The 21,264-nt window shown below is 34.9% G+C and overlaps 1 protein-coding gene across 2 annotated transcripts in view; it reads right to left on the bottom strand.

Annotated features, from left to right (window-relative positions):
- The window catches only part of DOK6 (docking protein 6), a 430,409-nt gene that overhangs the window by 265,556 nt on the left and 143,589 nt on the right, over positions 1-21,264 (bottom strand). For both annotated transcript variants that reach the window (XM_030868146.2, XM_060310052.1), the window contains exon 2: positions 17,478-17,585. In XM_030868146.2, the coding sequence (XP_030724006.1) occupies positions 17,478-17,585 (108 nt within the window). The remainder of the gene's footprint in view (positions 1-17,477; positions 17,586-21,264) is intronic.

Below are 21,264 nucleotides of genomic sequence, written 5' to 3'. Positions count from 1 at the left end.
CAGGACACAGTGGACATGGTCACGTGAGTGTGAGGGCAAAGGCGGAAGCGATGCTGCCGCAAGTGAAGGGGTTCCTGGAGCTACCAGAGGCTGGAAAAGGCAAGGGAGGATGCTCCCCTAGAGTCTCTGCAGGGATGCAGACCAGCCGACACCTTGATTCCTGACCTCTGGCCCCCAGAACTGGGAGAGAATAAACTTCTGCGATTTTAAGCCAAATTTGTGGTAGTTTGTTAGGCCAGCCTGGGAAACTAATACGATTATACAGTACTATTTGAAAATGAACAGTCCAATTTGTGTTTTAAAGTCAGTAGTCTTGAATGAAGGTAAAATGACAGAAAGAAAATGATGAAAAATTTGTATATAGCCCTGTTTCTCTAATAAGATATTAGTTTCTTAAAAAGCAAAGAATATATCGGTATTTATTTTGAGTCACCTAAAGTATGGTTAACATCAGGAAGTGCCTAAACATAGGTCTCAAAATTGACAGACGGCATGAGAAAAATCACATGGTTACCTCAGCAGATTAAAAAAATAATATAATTGATAAAGTTCAACACCTTCTATGAGAAAAAACCCCTCAATATATCAAGTATAGAAAGGATTTTTCTTTAAAGTTTATTACCAAAATTTATTGTACTTCATGCACAGTCCCTTTAGTACTGGAAACTTGGCAAGGATACTCTCTGCCAGTGCCTCACTGTAACATAGGTCCTAGACAAGAAGTTAAGAAAAAGGTTAAGAAAGGAGAAGATAGAACTATCACTATTTGTAGACAATATGATCACTGACATGTAAACGTTAGCAGCATTAATAGAAAAATAAATTATTAACACAACTAAAGTATTCAACAATACTGTCAAATACAGTCAACACAAAAAGTCAGCAGGACTTCTCTACACTAGCAAATATTAACTAGAAAAAATAGTACCTTCACAATAACAAGAAAAGCTGTAACATACCTAGGGATTTCGTTGGAGAAAATTTTAAACCTTAAAAGAGGAGCTGAGTAAAAAGCATATTCCATGTCCTTAGATAAACTGCTAAGGTAACTTTAGAAAGTAAGAACTGAGCGTGTTTGGGGAACAATGTTCCTAACAAATGCCACAACATCGTGTGATCGGTGGTTATTTAAGACAAGTGGCATGTTAGTGGTACAAGAACAAACAAGCAGACAGTACAGAGTAATCAGAGAAAAACATATGTGTGTGAGTATAAGATCTATGCCACCACAATACCTGAGAGGATAGCTCATTTAACAAATGGACGAGTGATAACTGAGTCCCTAAGTATTAAAAAAAATAGATTTCTGTTTAATGTAGGACTCCACAAAGTGAACGGACAGAGGTGAGAAATTATTTACAACATCTAAAATTGAAGTAACACTAGTGTTTAGAATAGACAAGAAAACATTATAAAACAGCCAGAAAAATAAACGGCCCCCAGTATGATATGGACTAAAGATATGATCAAAGAATTCGTGGAAGAATAAACTCAGAAAGCAATTGTGCATAGGAAGAATTTCTCAAATTCACTGGGAATAGAAAACTGTATGTTAAAACGCAAATGAATATCACTTTACACCCATCAGATTTGGAAAATAAATGACTAATTGAAAGTATCAATAAGACTGTGAGCATACAGAACCCTCAGGTGCCCTGCGGATGTGCAGAGTGAAGCTGTTCTCTGAAAAGTCATCTGGTTGTACGTACTTAAGTACTCACATATCCTTCACGCAACGATCTTATTCTTTTTTATATATGCCAGAAATTTTCTCACATTGGGGCATAAAGACACAGAACAAAAATCTTAATTACTTCATTGTTTGAGGTAATGAGAAGTTGCTGGCAATCCAGTTTCTATCACTAGGAAAATGGAAAAGTAAAATATAATGGATATAAACTATGGGGTATCATGTAACAGTTAGGTGCAACTGGCAAAATGGAGACACAGAAATGTAAATAGGTCTAAAAGTCATAATGCAACATGAATTAAAAACAAACATAGTAAGTTATAATACAATATTACCTAAGTGAATTAACAAAGCAGGACATGTTCAAAAAATCAACAGTATACATTTATAAGATTCACATAAAGTTTCCCATCAAAATCATTATAATGATTATGGAAGCAGAGAGATGAATGGGATTAAGAAATGGGAATAAAATAGATTAATCAAATATTATAGAGATGAATGATGATAGCATCCATTAACTTAGCAATAATGATTAAATCAACCTTTGCAGCTGCCTTCTATCACACTAGAAAAAGAAAGAGGAAAGAAGGAAGGAAGAGAGGGAGGGAGGGATGGAGGAAGGAAGGAAGGAAGAAGGAAGGAAGGGAAGGAGGGAGGGAGGAAAATCCACTTCCTAAAGAAAAGTCCACTGAATGATATGTGAAATTGTAGCAGGTCAACTGCTATTAACAATTATATGGCTATTACAACTTTTCAGTGTTCTGAATTAGTCTTCAGCTCAGCTCTCTATGGCTTAGTATGTGGTAACTCCTAACATAGTAACTAATGGGCACAATTATGTTTTGCTAGTAAAGGACACAGAGTGGAAAGAGTATTAGTATGATCATTAATGTATATCAATTCCAAAGAGTATATATATAAGAAAGCTATAAGAGACTCTGGTTACTTCCCTATGCTTATGAGACCAACTCTAGGTGAGATCCATGACTTAACTGCGAATCATGTTTAGCTTGTTTACCTATATATACTTACAGCATCTAGACAGGATATCCAGCATTATTTATATCTTTTTATTTAGATTAAAAAATGCATAGCTTTAAGTAACAGAAAACTCGAATATCAGTGATTGAAATCTGTGGTAGGCAAACTATGGCCTGTGGGCTGGATTTAAATAAATTTTGTAAATAAAGTTTTATTGGAACACAGCCATTTGTTTACGTATTGTCTGTGGCTATTTAATGTACTACAAGGGCAGAGTTGAAGAGTTGCAACAGAGACCTTAGGATCTGCAAAGCCTAAAATTTTTACTGTCTGGCCCCTTACAGATAAAAGTTTGCTGGCCACTGATTTAAGCAAGATTTTTTTTTTCTCACATAATAACTTAGAGGTAGGCAGTTATTGGTGTTAGTTTAGCAGTTTGATAATATTAGAGGCAACAACTCAGGCCCAAATACAGGTATTCCCCACTTTTCAAAAGTTCTCTTTAGACCACTTCCCATTTATTAAAGACCTACATCAGCACCTGTTTTCGCCAGCATTTCTCTCAAGCTCATCTCCTCAGGGCACAAAATGTCTGCTGCATTTCCCGCTATCATGTTTTCAATGTAGAAAAAGGGAATAAGGGACATTACTGGCTATATCAGAAAATATAAATTCCTTTCTAACCTTTTAGTAGGCTTAAAATTTTTATCTCATTGGCCAGAAATGTACCTCCATAACTGCAGGAAGTGTAAAAAGTGATCATCTAGCTCTTTCAGTCTCTATATTGAAGATGGGAATGGAAGAAGTGAGTTACAAATGGGTGGATGATGAGTTAGCAATTAATTCAATTAAACCCCATGCCTGAACTGTCAGAGTTGCATCATGTTTTGCTTCAAATACAGTACCTATTTTGTGTATACCTCCTACAGGCTATGAGGGAAAGGGGATACTCTCACTTTTGCCAGACCAAAAACATCCCTTCCCAAATGAAGATAAACAAAAATTTAAATAGTACACACTAGAGTTAGATCACAACACAGAGATACTCCAGGTCACCTGACCTAGTCACGGGAGCTTTTTCTCCAGCTGGTCGTAGGAGAGACAGAGATTCGAAGCTTGAGAATGTCTTGGTGTTCCACTGCTGTCTCAGAGAGGGAAAGAGCCACAGAAGTCAAGGATTTCAGGCAGCCTCTAGTTGTTGAGAGCAAACCTTCTTGGCAGCCAGCAAGGAAACAGGGACCTCAGTCTTACAGCTGCGAGGAACTGAATCAGCCAACTCCAGAAGGAGCTTGGAAGCAGAGTTTTCTCCAGAGCCACCAGATAAGAGCTCAGTCTGACTGACCACTTGACTTCACGCTCATGGAACCCTCAGCAGAGAACCCAGCCATACTGTACCTTACGACCTATAGCACTGTGAGCTCATAAATGCCCGTTTTTTGAGACCCTGAGTTGGTGGTACTTTGTTACACAACCATAGTAAGTGAAAGTTATATTCCAATTATTTGTCATTAAACTGCATAAAAGATCCAAGTTTGGGGATAATAATGAGTCTGACCACATGAGTTTATCTGCAAGATGGAACTGGAATAAAAGACAGGAAAGTTGACTTTTACATCCACCATCAGAGAGTCAGCTGTACTAACTCTAAGACTAGGAGAATATCATGTAGCCCTGAGCTTAGCAGGACAATTTCCACTACACCAAGACAACTTTTTATGAAAGGGTAAAAAGGAGAATAGTGGAGAATTACAGACTACTGCAAATCCAATTAAATTTTCATTTTATAGTACCCTGGATTTCTAAATATGATTAACTTGATTCAAAGACATAGAAAAGGAGAACTGGGGTGGGAATAGTTGCATAAAACTTACAATCCCTCTTTCTCTTTTTCTCCAAATAAATGGGGGAAAACCCCTAACTTCCCTGAATATTGTATAGCAGGAATTTAATCATTTCTTCAGGATGTCAAATTATGTGTGAAAATAATTCTGAGTAGAACAAATTCAACACTTATTTCACTGAATCTCAAAGCCTATGGTTCCCTAAATTGAGAACCTGTTCTCTAATCAACAAAATCAGTTTAGTGGCTACTATTGGTTTGTAACCTAAGATTGTTTAATGGGTAATGAAAATTTTACCTTTTGTTATTAGAAGTATTAGATAACTCTGCAATGACCTATATGGGAATAGAATCTAAAAAAAGTGTGGATATATGTATATGTATAACTGATTCACTTTGCTGTACAGCAGAAACGAACACAACATTGTAAAGCAACTATACACTAATAAAAATTAATTAAAATAAAATAAAATGGCCACTGGGCCAATGTAAACACACACACACATACAAAAAGAAGTATTAGGTGTAAAAAGGACTTACAATTTTTAAAATATTATATAATTTGGAACAAATATGAAACAGCGTTATTTATAAAATAAAAGATGCTACATAGATATTTATAGCAAGGTACAAAGTAATAATTCAAGAATAAAGTCTCACTAAAATATTCTTCAAATTTTAAGTTGTAAATGAATATGCATTCATTACTTGAAGTATAATATATAACTTTCCATTAATGGTAGAAAAACAATTTATCCTCAGTGAATATTATGCAATTAGCTTTTCCCTTATTGCATCTGTCAGATATTATACAACTAAGCAGACTTTGTTAATGGGTAAGAGATTTTTAAAAATCCAAAATACATTGATGATATTCTGAAAGAATAATTAAGGGCACTGGATCTAAATCCATTAGATAAATGTAACAATGGCTTCAGAAATCATGGAAATAATGTCATAACAAAATTGTACTGTTGAATATTCTTTCTCAAATTTACTATCTGATTTACCACGGAAAATGGCTTGTTTGAAATTACAAGTTACTTTATCATGCAAATTGGTCTCAAAATTTTTCTAACGTTGGTATGAATTATGTCTCTGGTTTCAAAGATGCAAAATCTGAGGCTGAAATGACTTGCACAACCATAACTGTTTTAAGTTTCACATTGTCTTACCTGAAGCTGTCATCTCACTTTCTGAGCTATGATATTATTTGCATTTTACAGACAGGAAAGTGAGAGAAAGACATTGTTTAAAGCATACTATGTCTTCCTGATGTAGCCCCACTGCAGAGGATTGCCTCCTACACACACAAGCGAGTAGTTTTAAAAAGTGAATAAAGACAATAATTTTCCTAACATAAATCATATTGCTGCACACTCTAAGTCAAGCCCAGATTAATCATACAGATATTTTCTAAGAGTCTGATTCCATATTTCTCAGCGAACAGGTATCTGTCATAGAGCAATAGGTTATAAACAAGTCCTGATTGCTGAGTGATTGCTTTTCCATGGCTTTCTTAAGCCACACAGAATGATTCTTATTGGAGATATCTTAGATGTTGCAAAATTTCAATTGACCTTGACTCAAGTATTACAAACATCAAGTCTAACTCTGGGAGTTCCCTATTATTTTGAGGTCACAGCTCCATAAATCCCCTCCATCCAAAGGTCTTAACCCATGGTCTCTCCTGCTGATCTCTGAGAGCTGTCCACTCACAGCCCATCCATCTCTGTCAGTGAAGGTGCATCCAGCCTTAGGCATTTCTCCCCTTCATCTTATCCTACATAAAACCAACTTTTCGTATTCCATTTCTATGAGTTTTCCCTGAGTGACTAGCACTAGTGCTCAGATATTATGGGACAATTAACAGATGATCATGGATTAACTGTGACTGTCACAGGAACCAACGTGTGTGTCCATAGGAGCTTCTGTTCAAGAAACTGAAACGTCTTCAAACTAAGAGATTACAGCTAGATGAATGAATGAATGAATACACAAATGGGTAAGATGCCTCAACCCAAATAAATGATTATCACTCTGGGGACTTCTGGTGGGTATTTCAGGAGAAACCAAGCCTATGCTCACTCTTCACATCGCACCAAGTGTGTGCTCATCCAAGCATTTAGCCATTTCTTCAGGGAATCAAAATGAAAATGTTCAAGATACCACACTGTACACATGTGCTGTTTCTACACTTACCGATGCTTTTGCTTCTAGCTTTAAGGACATGCTATGTTTATAGGTGGCTGTTTTTCATAAGGACGCCTTCATCCTTTCCCAAATTCTCTCAGATGTTTACTTTACATATAGATAAACACGACAACTCCAAATAGGAGTAAAACAGAATAAAACAATGTTTTTAATGTCAGGTTATAGGGAATTTAGAAATAATATTGGTCTCAATATGGCCATCGCTTTTCTGGCATCGAGTAGAATGGGAACTTCACATAGCACTATCTTCATTCATCCTTCTAAGGGATTTTATTTATATTTTCCTCACTACAGAAAGCACTCATATTTACTTTATTAAAATTTCTATAAACTGTTTCTTTTTCATCTGCTTTGAAAATTAAGGAAAATTTATTAGCTGATTCTATGTAAATTGCTTTAGTTCAGTTTTCATTGAGGATAAATGTGTTTTGAATATCTGTTATGACAATTATATATAGCTACATTTTCAACCCTAATGCATTTTTAATAACTTCCTTCAGCAGCTAGTGATTTGAATTTCAAATTTCTTTCTACCAAGAAGTAAAAAAAAAGTATATACCGTTTTATAGCAGTTTCATATAAAAAAACTGATTTATGCAGCAAGATCTCTCTCACAGTAAACATATCAAATGTCTAAATGAGATCAGTAATACTCATAAGCTTTATAATATGTACGTTTCAGCTAGAGTATAGCATTAAAGTTGGTAAAAAAAATAATTGTATCCTTAGATTATTTTGCAGAAGTCCTTCACTTAGGTTGGAAACATTTTGTTCATTTGATTGATTATTTTAATTTATTGCTATTGAGCACTACAGCAGATTTTAGGGCATATCAAAATAACCGACTAATCAGAAGTTTAAAGTGTTTAAACGTTAACAAATAGGACAATTTGGGAAATCCATAATGGTCTACTTCTTTAAGCCATCTTGAAAATGAAGTATTTTTTTTCCAATTCTGGAGATCCAATATTTGGACTGAGCATTAATTGTTCAAGGGAAGACAAAGATTTTAAATATGTCAGCCTTTTTCATAAAGAGATCTTTCTTTATTGACCTGATCATCAGAGGGAACTATGGGAAATTTAGAGCTTTGCCATGTTCACATCTGAAAAAAAGGATTCATAATTCTATAAATGGAAAAAGCCATGGGAAGTGATAGTTCAGTCTTTGATTTTGAAGAAGCGAAAGTATATTTCAGGATAAAAATGTCACGAACATCTGTGATTGTTTTTATTGCCTTGATGGCTGGTTGTCCAGGCCTTGGACAAATTAACCCCATCTGACCCCTGGGGTGGCCTTCTGGACACTAGCTACACCCACCCGCCCTGTCACAGGGAGGGGCAGCCCCAGAGCAGAGCAGGACTCACACAGTCTCCAAAGTTCTGTCTTCTCTCTTCTTAAAACTCTTTGCAAATGTCAGTATTTTTAATAACGTTATGGTAAAATTAACAATTATTTCTTTAGAATTATTACATTTTTCAGCTAGGAGTATATTTAAAGAGTCTTGGTAATTACTATACAGTTTATAAATTTTACTGGTTAGGATTTTCATGTTTATTCTACTAGCATTTCCTCATTTAAATGGGACTTTTCATAATTTTCTATCATTCCTTGAATTAGCTGGTGTTTTTTTCAGTCAAGTATCAACTTTTTGATTTGTAACTCTCAATAAATTTATAATTGAAATACCTGTGAAATATCTTGGATGTCACCATAAGGCTGGAACTAAGGTCAGTGTCTTTTATAGAAGACGGTTTCATTTTACACTGATCAGGCTTTGACAGAGAAGTGTTGACATACATCCACCTTCACATTAATTCTGTTCAGTAGATTTCCTGGGCAGTTTCACTACAAACTGGCTGTACTTCTAATTGTTTAATGAAATATATATGTGAATATACCATACATAAATACTTCAAAATCTAACATGTCAAGAATCACCTTTTTTTCACCCAGTCTCGATGAACAGCACGACCATTCATCCCTCACCCAGTCCTGAAAAGATATCGTCTTACTCCTCTCTCTTCCATTTCGCCAATATCCAATCAGTTACTAAGTCTTCTTAATTCTACTGACTGTACCTAGAAAATATCACCCAAATCTATCTCCTCTCCATTCACTTTACCCTTCTCCATTTAGGACCCTGTTGTCTATTACGGGGAAGTGGAAATAATGATACTATAATATTTAATTATATTGTTTTTCTGTATATAGTCTATTATCCCATTCATTTGATGTGATGTCACGCAAATTATTTTTTTCTGAATACGTATTTGAAGATATGAAAAACCATTTAAAACACTTCACAACTGCTCTATTGCTCACAGGATAGAGGTTAAACTCATGAGGAAGGTATTTATGACCCTTCACTTGCCTCACCCACTTCCTTTGTGCTTATTTTCCACCACTACAGCCCTCCTTTCAGAGTTTGCCAACACCAGATTCCTCAAATTTTCTTCAACTCACCATGCAGTGTAGCTTCAGTACTTGTAATCACCCTTTTTCTTCCTCATAGAATGCATCCCTCTCCATTATTTTGTTTTGTCAAAACAGAGTAATCTTAAGAAGCCCTTTGGAAAGTCCTGATTTCCAAAGGTATACAAGTGTTCCCTTTTACTTTTATTACTGCACTTCATCATACTTCATTGTAGTTAGCTATTTATAACCTAGCTTTCTTGTATCGTAAGATCTTAAAACAATAATGATAATAACTCTTAACATTTTTTGACTGCTCTAGACAGTCTTTAAAGAGTTCACATGTAGTATCTTATTTACACCTCTTGGAGGAGTAGGGCAATTACTGTCACTATTGGAAAAATAAGAAGAGTATCTCATCTCTTCATCTTCTGAGCCTCAGTGTCTATCTAGTCACTAGGTATCACAGTTTCACAAAACTATATATTATATTATATTATATTATTAAAATAGTCTTTTCTCTGTTTTCTTGGATTGGGTTTGACAGTCGGTTCCCAATATTCAGGGCGGGGCTCTTTTCCTTTGTAGCACAGCAGAAGTTACTCTCAGTGGCAAGATGCACCTGTGTGTTACTTGTGGCACCCAGTGAAAGCAAATATTTACATGGAAAGTTTTTCCTTTAATTTGAGCAACATCAGAGTTGCCCAATGGTAATATAATTTTGGTGGCTAGGGAGAGCTTTATCATGTGTGAGTGATAAAGCGTGGCAGTATTGAATAATAGAAGAGATGATAAAAGAGAATTTGAATAATGCTAGCTGTACACTCTAAGAAAATAAAGAAGCAAAAATCAGTGTCATAGAGCTAGTTAAGAAGAAAAGTAGTGAGGTTGACACAAATATTTTGGTCTGAATGCCAAAGAGACATTTCAATTTTAACATATATAAAGTAAAAGCATGTGATTTTTTTTTTACCCAGAGCCTATAATAAGACAGCCAGTGAAGCATTAGGCAAAACTTGCTAAAATAGTATCAAAATAAGAGAAGAAACCATTTACATATTTTCTTGAAAACAACCGTTAAGATTTCTTATTATTGATGAATCATGACCAAATTATTCTCCTTAACAGAACTGGTCTAACTTCATGGTTTTAATTCACAATCACTGAGGAAAAAAATAAGATAAAATTCCTGAAAGGAGATTTAAATCACTAGGAAACAAAATTAGCCTCCCAACTGCTGGGAATAATAAGTTGTAATAATAAAAACCCTGAATCTCCAAAACATTGCCATGAGAAAAGTAAATTTTAGCTGTCACACACACTGAATCTAGTTATTAAAGTGCTTTAGGAAGTTTCAAGTTACAGTCAGTGATATCTGTTCACTTATTTATTGAAAGATGAACTATTCCTATTCTCACTGAACTGCACAGGATCTTTCATGACTTAATTTTCACAGACTGGAGAGACAGCTTACACACATAAAGTGTGTATGTTTTGAAAGCGTTAGTCATAGTTTTCTAACAATTTTTATTTAACCTACTTATATCTGCAGTCATTCTTTTCCTTCTTTTTTGTTAAAATGAATGCTCTCTGGTTCTGTTAAAAGACCAAACCCTATTATACACAAGAACCTTTTAATCATCACAGTTTCTGTCTACTAGATTGTTCCCTTTGGCATATAGGTGCATTACAATACATGTCGTATTTAAAAAACATATCTGCTCTATATATTGGCTCAATTTTACAGTGAAACATCTTGAAAAAAACTGCCTGAGTAGCTATTCGTTCCTTACCCCTCAATCTCGTGTAAGCTACTCCAGGTGAAATAAGTCCCCATGTTTCACTGAAATAGCTCTTGGCAAAGCCACCGAAGACCTCCATGTTGTCAGCCCAATGGTCCCTTTTCTGTCACCTTTCTCAATCTCTCAAACTAGACACAGATGACCATTTGTTCACATTTTTAGCACAGTTTTCTCTTAGTTTCCAATGGTTTACCCTTAGTGTTATTTTTCTCATCTTACTGCCTGCTGTTCTCAGATTTCTGTTCTGGCTCCTCCAGTTCTGCTAATCCTCTAAGTGTTGGAGTGTTATCTCCTTTTTCTTCATTCTTTCCCAAGGACATTTTATCCAGTGCTACAGAATAAAGTGCTATCAGTATGCCAATGACAGTCAGATAAATAACTTTATCAGTGACATTTCCCCCACCCGAACTCACATTTGTTTATCTAATTGACTACTTGACATTTTGGTTTGAATGCTTAATAGACATTTCAAATTTAACATATGCTAAGTGAAACCTTGTGATTTTTACTCAAAGCCTGCTCTTCCGTCTTTCCCATCTTCATGAACTGCGCCATCCTTATCTCTGTTGCTCAAGTCCATGAGTCCTACCTTTCACTTACACTCAACATTTAATCCATAGGTACATCCTGTCCATTTTCACAAACTATATCCAAAATGTGTCCTTTGACCTCCAACTTTAGTATAAACACATTCATTGGAGTTACCACCACATCTAGGCTAGACAAATAACGCCTAACATTTTCTAAACTAACCATACACCAAGTAAGTAGTTATATGCTTAGCTATAAATTTTCCTTTGTTAATAACAACTAATTATATTTAATCTCGTTGTATGTCTACAGTACCATTCATTCCTTACAACAGCTCTCTGTGGTAGGCACTATTAAAATCTTAATCTGTCAGAGGAGAAAAATTAGGTACATAGAGGTTAAATAACTTATGCAATTTCACACAGCTGTTAAATATGGAAGCTGGATTCCAGAGCCTACACTCTTACCCACTGTGTAATGTGGTTAAGATTCTTTTTCATTCCAACTTTATTACTGCCATGTCATTGACCCATAACATTGTGTAAATTTAAGGTGTACAACATAATGTTTGGATACACATATATTGTGAAATGATTACCACAATAAGGTTAGTTAACATCTCCATCACCATTGGTCAAAGGGTAAGATGCATAAGTTCTGAGGAGCTAATGTACAGCATGGTGATTACAGTTAACAGTGCTGTATTATATACTTGAAAGCTGCTAAGAGAGTAGATTGTAAATGTTGTCACCACACAGACTCAAAAGGGGTTAAGATTCTTGATCTTTCTCAACAGTCTGTTTTCCAGGGTGATCTTTTTCCTTGTTAAATTTATTGAAGAATGATTTATACAGAGTAAGTTACCGCCATTTAAAGTGAACAACTGAATGAATTTTGACCATTGCATGTACCTTTTAAACCACCACCACAATAAGAATAAAGAGCGCTTCCATCATCCCCTAAACGCCTTAGGTCCTTTTGCAGGCCAACCTTCCGTCTATTCCTCCCTCAAAATAGGCAACCAAGGGGCTTCCCTGGTGGGGCAGTGGTTGAGAGTCCGCCTGCCGATGCAGGGGACACGGGTTCGTGCCCTGGTCCGGGAAGTTCCCACATGCCGCGGAGCGGCTGGGCCCGTGAGCCATGGCCACTGAGCCTGTGCGTCCGGAGCCTGTGCTCCGCAACGGGAGAGGCCACAGCAGTAAGAAGCCCCCATGTACCGCAAAAAAAAAAAAAAAAAAAAGGCAAACAAGGATATGATTTTTTTTCTATAAATAAGAATTTTGTTACTACAAATACAAGGGTGAAATTATATAATATGTATTATTTTGGGTCTTCTGTCTTTCAGTCAGCATTATGATTCTGAGATTCATCTGTTATTATGCGTATCAGTAGGTCTTTCCTTTCAATCATTCAGTGGTTTTCCATTGACGGATGTACCACAATTAGTTTATTCATTCTCCTGTTTGGGTTGTTTCCACTTGTAGGCTATTTTGAATAACGCTACTATGAACATTTTCGTACATATATTTATTTGGACATGGCTATTCATTTGCGGGGAAGGGGAGTAAATTTCTAGAAGTGGAATGGCTGGACAGATGTATGTTTACTCTTTTAAAGAAACTGCCAACTGTTTTACAAAGTGCTTATAAAATTTTACATGTCCATCAGCAATGTATGAGTTCTACAACTCTGGTTAGTTTCAATCTTTCTAGTTTTAGCCATTCTAATGGATGGACAGTGTTACTTTGAATTTAAATCTTGCAGATCACTGGTGATGTTGAGCATTTTTTCATGTTCTTGTTTGCTGTTCATATATCTTATTTTGGAAAATATCTGTTCACATCTTTTGTTCAACCTAAAATACTTTTGTTCAACCTAAAAATATCCTATTATTGAGTTCTAAGAATTCTTTAAGTATTCTGGATATGTGTTTCTGGCCAGAGACATGTTTGCATGTATTTTCCCAGACTTACCTGCCTTTTTATTTTGTTAGCTAGATCACTTGAAGAGAAAAAGTTTTAAATTTCAATATAGCTCAATTTACCAATTTTTTCTTATGGTTTATACTTTTTGTGTATATTTGCTTATTACAAATATTTGCTGAGAAATATTTGCTTATTACAAAGTGGAAAAGGTTTTCTTCTATACTTACTACGGGGAGTTTTATAGTTTTGGCATTTAAATTTAGACCAATGATCTGCTCTGAGTTTATTATGTGTATAATGTGATGTAAGATCAATGTTCATTTATTTACAGAGACATCTAGTTGTTCTAGCACCATTAGTTGGAGAAAGTTTCTTTTCCTATTGACTTGTCTTCATACCTTTGTCAAAATGCAACTGGCCATATATGTATCAGTTCATTTCTGACCTCTCTATTCCCTTCCATTGATCTATATAAATATCCTTTTGCTAAAATCATAATATCATGATTTCTGTCACTTTATAGTAAGTCATGAAATCTTATAAATTTCCAACTTTGTTCTTCTTTATTAAAATTGCATTGGTTAATATAGGTTATGCAAATATCCATATAGAATTAGTTTGTCAATACCTACAAGAAAATATTCCTGGAATTTTGATAAGAATTATGTTACATATCGATTTAGGAATAATTGACATCCTAACAATATTGAATTGGTATCAATCTAAGAATATTTTATTTCTTGCCATTTATTTAGGTCCTCTTTAATTCAGCTATTTTCCATAGTTTTCAGTGTAGAGATTGCACATGTGCTTTATAATTATTTGTTGGCACTACTGTAAATTGAGTTTTTTAAAAAAAATTAATTTAGCAAGTGTTAACTGCTACTATTTAAAATGCAAATGATCATAAAATGTCATTCACTAAATTCATTCATTAGTTCTGGTATTTGTTTTGAAGACGATCATGCATTTTCAACAAATGATTATGTCACTGAGCATAGAAACAGAGTTTTCTTTTTCTTTTCTGTAGGTATTTGTTAGATGCTTTTTTTCTGATTAAGGAAGTTCATTCTGTCCTTGATGTTCTGAGGGTTTTAAATCATAAATGGATGTTGAATTTTGTCTTTATATGCATACAGAACTGTCTTTCTGTATACATTTAAAGGATCCCATGATATATTTTCTCTTTATTTCTACATTATTACATTGGTCGATTTTCAAATGTTAAAACAACCTTGCATTTCTGTCGTAAATCTTACCTGATCATATGTTATCATTTTAACATATTGTTGAATTAGATTTCCTAATATTTTGTTTAAATGTTCTGATTTGTAGGGATACTGATCAGTCCCTTTCCCCTAGTGTCTTTGTCTAGTTTTGGTTTTCAGATATCAGTCTGATAAAGTGAGTTGGAAAGGGTTTCCTCCTTTTTATATTTTCCTTAAGTATTTATGTGGATTAATTTTTTCCCTTTAAATATGTTGTAGTATTAACAAGTGAAATGATATGGACCTGAAGTTTTCTTGGTGGGAAAGTTGTGAACTATAAGTTCAAAGTTTTTATTAGGTCTTCAGCTATTGAATAAGACTGGGTAGTTTGTATCTTTCAAGGAGTTTGTCTATTTCCTTTAAGCTGTCAAGTAGAATTTGTAGTGATAACCCCTCTACTCTTACCAGCCTTTGATTTTTCTTATTTTTTTTCCTGATAAATTCGGTTAAGAGTTTATCAAGTGAGTGATTTTTTTTGTAAAAGAAACAGCTATTGACTTTACAAAATTTCCTGACTGCTATTTTGGTTTCTGTTTCATTGATATTTTCTCCTGCATTTATTGTTTCTTTCTAATGTAAGAACTCATAGCTATACATTTCCCTATACTCACCGGTATAGCTCTATTCCACACATGCTGATATTTGTGTTTTTATTATCTTTGAGTTTAGAATACCTGCCAATAGCCTCTGTGACTACTACATTGCCTTGGAATTATTACCCCTTAGACTATGTTAATTACCAAATATTTAGCATTTACTAGATAACATTGATTTCTAATTTAAATAATTTATGGTCAGAGAACACACTCTTTATGACCTCAACCCTTTTCAATTTATTAAGACTTGTTCATATTGAATCAAAATTATCTGCATATGTGTGTCTTTTCCTCTGGAATACAAGCTCTTTCAGGGCAATGACTGTGCCTCACACATGTTCTCGTGCCCCCCAGTGCATCGTGTAAAGCAGACAGCTTATACTTATCTTTGTCTAAATTATAAACCCTTATAGGTGGTTATAATACTGCTTATAATGTTGCCATTTTGCAACTAGAAGATGGCTGAATCATGAGTACATGGACTCTAGGTGCGCTGGCTAGAGAGCGTCCAGCCAGGGTACAGCACTGACCAGCAGGCAGGCGTTCTGACCAGGAATCCACAGAATATATACTATGCTCAGTCTTCCAAAATTTTACTCAAAAACTAAACATTACAGACTTACATTTCACGACCTGGCAGTTTGTCATTAAGTCAGGCTTAAAATTATTGCCATGGTCATCATCATCATACAAAATATCAATATGACTTCAGGCTGCAAATAATTTTTCATATAGTAAGAACCTGCATCACTGTGTTGGTTGTTATTTGATACTCTATCTTAAATAGTCTTCAAAAGAGACATGTAATATTACAATTTTAAAATCCATGTCCTCATGAGAAAACCAAACTACTATGAGCTTGTAAGTGGCTGGGCAGGAACTTGAACTTGGATTCTCTATTAGTAAATCTATATTAAAATACAGAATACCTCATAGAGAGTTAAAGAAATTCACATTTTAAGCCTTATGATATAGGTTCAAATCTAATACAAAAGATTGCTAGTTATTTGTGTAATAGGATTGGTTAGCACATTACTGCTGAATAATCTATTTTTAATAGACTTTAATTTTTAGAGCAGTTTTATGTTCACAGCAATATTGAGCAGAAAGTACAGAGCTTTCCCTTATGCAACCTGCCCTCACAAATACATAGCCTCCCCCATTATCAATATCCCCACCAGATGGTACATTTGTTATAACTCATGAATCTACTTTGATACAACATAATCACCCAAAGTCCATATTTTACAGTAAGGTTCACTCTTGGTGTTGTACATTCTATGGCTTTGGACAGATTTATAACGACATACATCCACCATTATAGTAGCATAAAGGGTAGCTTCACTGTCCTAAAAATCCTCAGTCTTATGCCTATTTATCCCTCCCACCCCCCTCATCCCTGGCAAGCACTCTATTTTTAATAAAAGAAGAAATTAGCACTGTACCTCACATAAAATAAATTCCACAGACTAATTACATTATTCAGGGTAACTTACTCTATGTTACCACCAGTGAGGAATTACAGTCTTTCCTGAGCTTATGTAGGCATTCTATCAAAAAAGCAATGCTGTTTCACAATTCTGCATTCTGATCATGAATCTTCCACATTACTATCAAATACTTAACTTTTTTTTGACATTATCACCAGAGATAACTTTCAGCAGCACATTTAGCATCATTCTAGGGCAATTTCTTACATACTTTTAATTCTTAGGAAATTGCTATTTCATTCATAGGATTTAAGTCACGTCTCTACACATCAGCATACATGATGATCGTTCTTGTTATGCTGTAAAGAGCAAATGCTTTGTACATTAACAGTGTCATTAACACTGCTAACACCAGTCTCAAAAGTTTTATCTCCAAAACATTGCCCACGCTTTAAATCAAAGTAAAAAATGAACAATTAACCTGAAAAGAGGGAAAATGCCTACTCAGCACCTTGGGAAATGATCTGGTTGAGTTATGAGTCATCTCATTTTGCAAAGTAGCAATAAAAATGAGTCTTTCATTTTGCAGAGGTACCACTGGCATTTATAGCAGATGATTAAAATAAAGGAGAAAAACAACTTTTGCATTTTATCAGTGCAGGGACATTTTATCCTGGCCATGCATTTTTGCCTCTGCAGATTTCATCTATCAAAAGAAGTGTCTCCACAGTTGTTGCCAAGGGTACAGTTATTCCCCAGAGATTCCAAAGACCGTGACTTACCTTATGAAAGTTTCTGAAATATGCTGCCTTTTCATCTGGAAATTTTTCTAGCCTTCTGGGTCCTTTACTAGACGCCTTCTTAAAAACCAACCAGCAACGTCTGAAAATCTGAAAGTAAATAAAGGAATCCCATTATGTCTTTTGTACGTGAGTTTAGTAGCATCAGGGATTTATCTATTCAACTAATCCAGGGGGAATAAATTGTTTTACATGCACTTATCTTACAGAGAGAAAAAAACTGGGAATTCAGAGGCATGTTATTCTTTTAAATTATAGCAAATTTTAAAAACAATATTAAATATAAACATAACTTTTATATGAAAAGATTTTATGCTATGAGATTTTCAGTGCACTGGCTTCAATCCTCTTTAATCTAACTAAATCATCTGGGTATCAACACCATATAAAGTATTTATTCTCACCATCCTGGTGACAAACAATTCTGTTTTCCATGATAATGAAGTAAAAATTTACTAAGATTAAGCACTTTCATAATGTTCAATATTCTTTGGAAAAACATCACATTTAAAAATTAACTTATAGTGTTCATTATAAAACATGCTCATATACTCCTTTAGAAAATGAAACAGATAGATTTTATAATGGACACATCTGTCACGCCCTTCTATGCTTTTATAGCACCTACTATTTACTAAACACTTATTATGTGCAATACATTTTAAAATTTATAGACACATTTAATCCTCATACCTACTATATGAGGTAGGTTGTCTTCATTTTAGGATAAAGATAGTAAGACAGTAAGAGTGTCAGCATTTGAACACACATCTGTCTGAACACACATCTCTTCAGCTTTGTTTAAAAAAAAAGTAGGGCTATATATTACACAAACACAGGCCCTTCTTTCTGGACTCTTCCTGATTTTACAGGAATAATTCATGTTGGCTCTTACAATGTCACCTGATGCCCACCTTAAAACCCTCCATCCACAGGTATGTTTAAGTCAAATCAATAAAATGAAACTTTTTTCAATAACTAAAGAGGTCTAGAAATGCAAATTTAATATTTCAAACTTTTATAGAAATGCATATTTTTGCTGGAGTTTACATTCGCTATAGCCAGAAACTAAGATCCCTGTATTTCTGTTCTATTTTTTTTTTATTTTTTAAATTTATTTATTTATTTTTAAACATCTTTATTGGAGTATAATTGCTTTACAATGTGTGTTAGTTTCTGCTTCATAAAAAAATGAATCAGCTATACATATACATACATCCCCATATCTCTTCCCTCATGGGTCACCCTCCCACCCTCCCTATCCCACCCCTCTAGATGGTCACAAAGCACCGAGCTGATCTCCCTGTGGTATGCAGCTGCTTCCCACTAGCTATCTATTTTACATTTCATAGTGTATATATGTCCATGCCACTCTGTCATTTCGTCCCAGCTTACCCTTCCCCCTCCCCGTGTCAAGTCCATTCTCTATGTCTGCGTCTTTATTCCTGTCCTGCCCCTAGGTCCTTTAGAACCATTTTTTTTTTTTTAGATTCCATATATATATGTGTTAGCATACGGTATTTATTTTTCTCTTTCTGACTTACTTCACTCTGTACGACAGTCTCTAAGTCCATCCACCTCACTACAAATAACTCAATTTCATTTCTTTATATGGCTGAGTAATATTCCATTGTATATATGTGCCACATCTTCTTTATCCATTCATCTGTCGATGGACACTTAGGTGGCTTCCATGAACTACCTACTGTAAATACAGCTGCAATGAACATTGCAGTACATGATTCTTTTTGAATTATGCTTTTCTCAGGCTATATGCCAAGTAGTGGGATTGCTGGGTCATATGGTAGTTCTATTTTTAGTTTTTAAAGGAACCTCCATACTCTTCTCCATAGTGGCTGTATCAATTTACATTTCCACCAACAGTGCAAGGGGGTTCCCTTTATTCCACCCCCTCTCCAGCATTTATTGTTTGTAGATTTTTTGATGATGGCCATTCTGACGGTTGTGAGGTGATACCTCATTGTGTTTTTCACTTGCAGTTCTCTAATGATTAGTGATGTTGAGCATCCTTTCATGTGTTTGTTGGCAGTCTGTATATCTTCTTTGGAGAAATGTCTGTTTAGGTCTTCTGCCCATTTTTGGATTGGGTTGTTTGTTTTTTTGATATTGAGCTGCATGAGCTGCTTATAAATTTTGGAGATTAATCCTTTGTCAGTTGCTTCATTTGCAAATATGTTCTCCCATTCTGAGGGTTGTCTTTTCGTCTTGTTTATGGTTTCCTTTGCTGTGCAAAAGGTTTAAGTTTCATTAGGTCCCATTTGTTTATTTTTGTTTTAATTTCCATTTCTCTAAGTGGTGGCTCTAAAAGGATCTTGCTGTGATTTATGTCATGGAGTGTTCTGCCTATGTTTTCCTCTAAGAGTTTTAAAGTTTTACATTTAGGTCTTTAATCCATTTTGAGGTTATTTTTGTGTATGGTGTTAGGGAGTGTTCTAATTTCATTCTTTTACATGTACCTGTCCAATTTTCCCAGCACCACTTATTGAAGAGGCTGTCTTTTCTCCATTGTATATTCTTGCCTCCTTTGTCACAGATTAGCTGACCATAGGTGCGTGGGTTTATCTCTGGGTTTTGGGTTGTCGTGTTTACATTGTCGTTTGTTTCTAGGTATTTTTTGATTTCCTCTTTGATTTCTTCAGTGATCTCTTGGTTATTTAGTACTGTATTGTTTAGCCTCCATATGTTTGTAATTTTTACAGATTTTTTCCTGTAATTGATATCTAGTCTCATAGCATTGTGGTTGAAAAAGATACTTGATATGATTTCAGTTTTCTCAAATTTACCAAGATTGATTTGTGATCCAAGATATGATCTATCCTGGAGAATGTTCCAAGAGCACTTAAGAAAGTGTATTCTGTTGTTTTTGGATGGAATGTCCTATAAATATCAATTAAGTCCATCTTATTTAATGTATCATTTAAAGCTTGTGTTTCTTTATTTTCATTTTGGATGATCTGTCCATTGTGAAAGTGGGTGATAAAGTCCCCTACTATGATTGTGTTACTGTCAATTTCCCCCTTTATGGTTGTTAGCATTTGGCTTATGTATTGAGGTGCTCCTATGTTGGGTCCATAAATATTTACAATCGTCGTATCTTCTTCTTGGATTGATCCCTTGATCATTAGGTAGTGTCCTTCTTTGTCTCTTGTAATAATCTTTATTTTAAAGTCTATTTTGTCTGATATGTGAATTGCTACTCCAGCTTTCTTTTGGTTTCCATTTGCATGAAATACCTTTTTCCATCCCCTTACTTTCAGTCTGTATGTGTCTCTAGGTCTGAAGTGGGTCTCTTGTAGACAGCATATATATGGGTCTTGTTTTTGTATCCATTCAGCCAGTTTATGTTTTTTGGTTGGAGCATTTAATCCATTTACGTTTAAGGTAATTATCGATATGTATGTTCCTATTACCATTTTCTTAATTGTTTTGGGTTTGTTTTTGTAGGTCTTTTCCTTCTTTTGTGTTTCTTGCCTAGAGAAGTTCCTTTAGCATTGCTGCAAAGCTGGTTTGGTGGTGTTGAATTCTCTTAGCTTTTGCTTGTCTGTAAAGGTTTTAATTTCTCTGTAGAATCTGAATGAGATCCTTGCTGGGTAGAGTAATCTTGGTTGTAGGTTTTTCTCCTTCATCACTTTAAATATGTCCTGCCAGTCCCTTCTGGCTTGCAGAGTTTCTGCTGAAAGATCAGCTGCTTACCTTATGGAGATTCCCTTGTGTGTTATTTGTTGTTTTTCCTTTGCTGCTTTCAATA

This window comes from Globicephala melas, chromosome 13 (genome assembly GCF_963455315.2).
Source record: "Globicephala melas chromosome 13, mGloMel1.2, whole genome shotgun sequence".
Taxonomy (NCBI): domain Eukaryota; kingdom Metazoa; phylum Chordata; class Mammalia; order Artiodactyla; family Delphinidae; genus Globicephala; species Globicephala melas.
This window is presented reverse-complemented; position numbering and strand designations above follow the sequence as displayed.